A 3,562-nucleotide genomic window follows, 5' to 3' on the forward strand; every position below is an offset into this window, starting at 1 on the left:
GGGAATGTCACCGAGGAGGGAATGTCCACAGCCCTTCCTTTTCCTCCTGCCTGGAGAAGGGCCAGGCAAGCAGGAGAAGCCCTGGCAGGGGAGGCAGGGAGCCGTGGGCATTGCCAGCACTGACCTGTCTGTCCCACAGGGCTCCAAACCGTCGGCATCTTCCGCGTCGGGAGCTCCAAGAAAAGAGTCCAGCAGGTAAAGGGGGACATCCCCTGCAGCCTCTGGCTGAGCCTTGCCAGGCTGGTGTTGGTGGGGATGGAAAGAGCTGACATTGGTGTGGAGAGGTCTCTTCAGACTCAAACTGACTGTGGTTTTCATCCTTCCCCTTGCTTCCATCTCCAAGCTGAGGGAGGAGTTCGATCAAGGGCTGGATGTTTTCCTGGATGAGCATCAGAGTGTTCATGACGTGGCTGCCCTGCTCAAGGAGTTTCTCCGGGATATGCCTGATTCCCTGATTCCCAGAGAGCTCTATGGAGCCTTCCTGAGCACAGCCAGTGAGCACCTGTGGGGCAGAGCCTGCACAGCAGGGCTTGTGCTGGGGCACCCCCGATCCCCCGGCCACCTCAGGCTGGGATGTGACACTCAGGGCTGGCCAGCCTGCCTTGGGACACTGCCAGGAACGGGGCCTTCCTCAGCACCCTCCAGAGCCCCTGGGGAGGGATGGGATCCATGGGATGGGATGGGATCCGTGGGATGGGATGGGATGGAATCCGTGGGATGGGATGGGATGGGATGGGATGGGATGGGATGGGATGGGATGAGTGTTGTGCTCCCTGGCACTGCCACGTGCAGTTACCATAATCTGGGTTTTTTCTGGGGGTTTTATTTGATTTCTTTGGAACTGGATTACAAAAATCCCTCTGCTCCAGGACAGTCTTTGGCAGTGGGGCTGTGCAATATCCAGCGCCCTCGTGGGGCTCTCCATCCCTTGGGATGAGGGGTGGGGCAGCAGCCTGGCTGCCAGCAGAGCTCGTTCCCAAGGGTGAGGAGGAGGAGGAGGAGGAGGGAGCCTGAGTCCCAGCTGTGCTGTCCATGCAGACATGGAGGGGCCAGCCCAGCTGGACACGCTGCAGCTGCTGCTGTTCCTGCTGCCCCCGTGCCACAGTGACACCCTGCTCCGGCTCCTGCGCTTCCTGGCCAGGGTGGCCCAGCACGCCCAGAGCTCCTGGGACCCCGAGGGCCGCGAGGTGAGGCTGCTGCAGAGGGGAGAACAAATCCTCAGCCTTCGGGGAAAACCAAATCCTTCAGGGAATCCCGGGATCGTGGTGGTGGGAAAAGGTGGGAGGGTGAGGCAGGTGGGGATGGGATGAGCGTGTGGCTCCAGCACCTCAAACCCTTCGTGCTGGCCCTGCCACCAGCTCAGAGAGGACAAAACTGGACCAGGAGAAACATCTGGCACTCACCTCACCCTCATGGGTGGCTGAGGACATCCTGGGACGTCCCACACCACCACATCCACAGCCCACAGGTTCCTTTTGTGCCTCCTTGCAGATCCCTGGGAATAAAATGACAGTGTCAAACCTGGCTACGGTCTTTGGTCCCAACATCCTGCAGAAGGAGAAGCCTGGAGAGAAAGATGCCGGTGCCCTGAACTTTGAGGACAGTGCTGCCATAATCCTGGTGCTCCAGAGGCTGATTGAGCACCACCACTCCCTGTTCATGGTACGTGGGCTCCTCAGGGCAGCTCCCCCACACCCTCCTTCCCTCTGAACTCTCCTGAGAGCAGCAGGGGAAGGATTTTGTCCCTGTCAGAGGCGCACACCTCGGTCTGTGCCCATCCTCTGGGAAGGCTCTGGCTCCATCCTCTCTCCACCCTCCCACTGCAGGCAGCAGTGAGAGTCCCTCGGGATGTGACATTTCATGTCCCCAAAACAAAAACTTACAGCGATTTTTGGGGTCTGCAGGGAGCAAAGGACTGGGGATAGTGGGGGGAAAGCAGGGGCTGAGATCCTGCAGACCCTGGGAGGTGTGTGGGGTGTGACACCAGCACACCGGGTCTGTGAGCATGTCCTGGCTCCTTCCTCGGCTCTCTGTGCTCAGCCTGAGCCGGGGCAGTGACGTGGCCGTGTCCCCCCAGGTGTCCCCAGAGATGCAGTGTGACGTGCTGAGGAGGCTGTTCCAGACAGACCCCGATGTCATCGAGTACCTGCTGCGCAGGAAGTTCCCTGACCTGCCGTGAGTGCTCCGGGGGGTCTGAGGGGTGCAGGGATGGGTGACAGCACACCCTGCTCATCCTCCACACAGCTCATCCTCCACCCTGCTCATCCTCCACCCTGCTCATCCTCCACACAGCTCATCCTCCACACAGCTCCCTGCTCATCCTCCACCCTGTTCATCCTCCACCCAGCTCCCTGCTCATCTTCCACACAGCTCCCTGCTCATCATCCACCCTGCTCATCTTCCCCACAGCTCCCTGCTCATCCTCCACACAGCTCCCTGCTCATCTTCCCCACAGCTCCCTGCTCATCCTCCACACAGCTCCCTGCTCATCCTCCACCCTGTTCATCCTCCACCCTTCTCATCCTCCACACAGCTCCCTGCCCACGGGATCCACAGAAAAACCCTCCACGCTCCTTCCTTCCCACCCCTCGGAGCTCCCTCGGGGGCTGGAGCTGCAGCTCGGGCCCTTCCCTGCCTGGAAGGACCTCGTGTCCCCTGAGCTGGGTCCAGCACACACTGCAGGAGGGGTTTGCTCCCTGGGGCTGGAAACAGGGAGTGGTTGGCAATCGGGGACCCTGGGAAGCAGGAGATGCTCAGGAGCCCTCAGTGGGGCTGGTGACTCCTCAGCAAACAGGAATTGTCCTGTGGGAAGGGTTTTCCTGGACCACAGGTCACTTCCATACCAGTTTGGATGGGGCTTGGAGCAGCCTGGTCTGCCGGAAGGTGTCCCTGGCCATGGACCAGGTGGTCTTCAAAGTCCTTCCAGCCCAAACCCAGGGTTCTGTGATGTCTGTCCAGCTCCCTGTCTGTCTCCACGTTCCTTTTGGGACTGTCTGGAGACGGCAGTCTTTGGGATCCTTGGGATCACTGCTGGAGCCCGTCTGGGAGTGCAGAAGGCAGCAGAAACATTTGCAAACAGCCCTTCTCTGTGTTTTTTTGCTCCCTCAGGAGCCCAGATCTCGAGGATGGTGGGGAGGAGCAGGCTCTGTCCTCAGTGCCCGGCTGGACACGCAGCCTGGAGCGGGGCTCGGTGTCCTCGGGGCTCTACAGCAGCATCTCCTTCCTAAACCTGGATGTTGGCATCTAGCGAGCCCCAGGACACCTCCAGGCAGCTTTTCCTGCAGTCCCCAGCCCCTGGCTGACTGTGGGGGCACAGCTGCCCTCGGGGGTCCCCTGCCAGGCTGGCACCCCCCGGCAGGTCCAGCTGCTGCCACGCTCTGGGCTCTGCCCTCCCCGGCCACCTCCTCCCCCTGGGAATGGATCCCAGCCCTGGGCCTCGGGAATGGATCCCAGCCCTGGGCCTCGGGAATGGATCCCAGCCCTGGGCCTGTGGGGAATGGATCCCAGCCCTGGGCCTGTGGGGAATGGATCCCCAGCCCTGGGCCTGTGGGGAATGGATCCC

The 3,562-nt window shown here is 61.2% G+C and overlaps 1 protein-coding gene across 3 annotated transcripts in view; it reads left to right on the forward strand.

Moving 5' to 3' along the window:
- Positions 1-3,449, forward strand: part of ARHGAP36 (Rho GTPase activating protein 36) — a 12,747-nt gene extending 9,298 nt beyond the window's left edge. For all 3 annotated transcript variants that reach the window (XM_015626298.3, XM_033514113.1, XM_033514114.1), the window contains 6 exons: positions 140-195; positions 344-494; positions 1,039-1,187; positions 1,492-1,662; positions 2,078-2,175; positions 3,109-3,449. In XM_015626298.3, the coding sequence (XP_015481784.1) occupies positions 140-195; positions 344-494; positions 1,039-1,187; positions 1,492-1,662; positions 2,078-2,175; positions 3,109-3,247 (764 nt within the window). In that variant the 3' untranslated portion in view covers positions 3,248-3,449. The remainder of the gene's footprint in view (positions 1-139; positions 196-343; positions 495-1,038; positions 1,188-1,491; positions 1,663-2,077; positions 2,176-3,108) is intronic.
- The last annotated feature ends 113 nt before the right edge of the window (positions 3,450-3,562 follow it).

This window comes from Parus major, chromosome 4A (genome assembly GCF_001522545.3).
Source record: "Parus major isolate Abel chromosome 4A, Parus_major1.1, whole genome shotgun sequence".
NCBI classification, from domain to species: Eukaryota; Metazoa; Chordata; class Aves; order Passeriformes; family Paridae; genus Parus; species Parus major.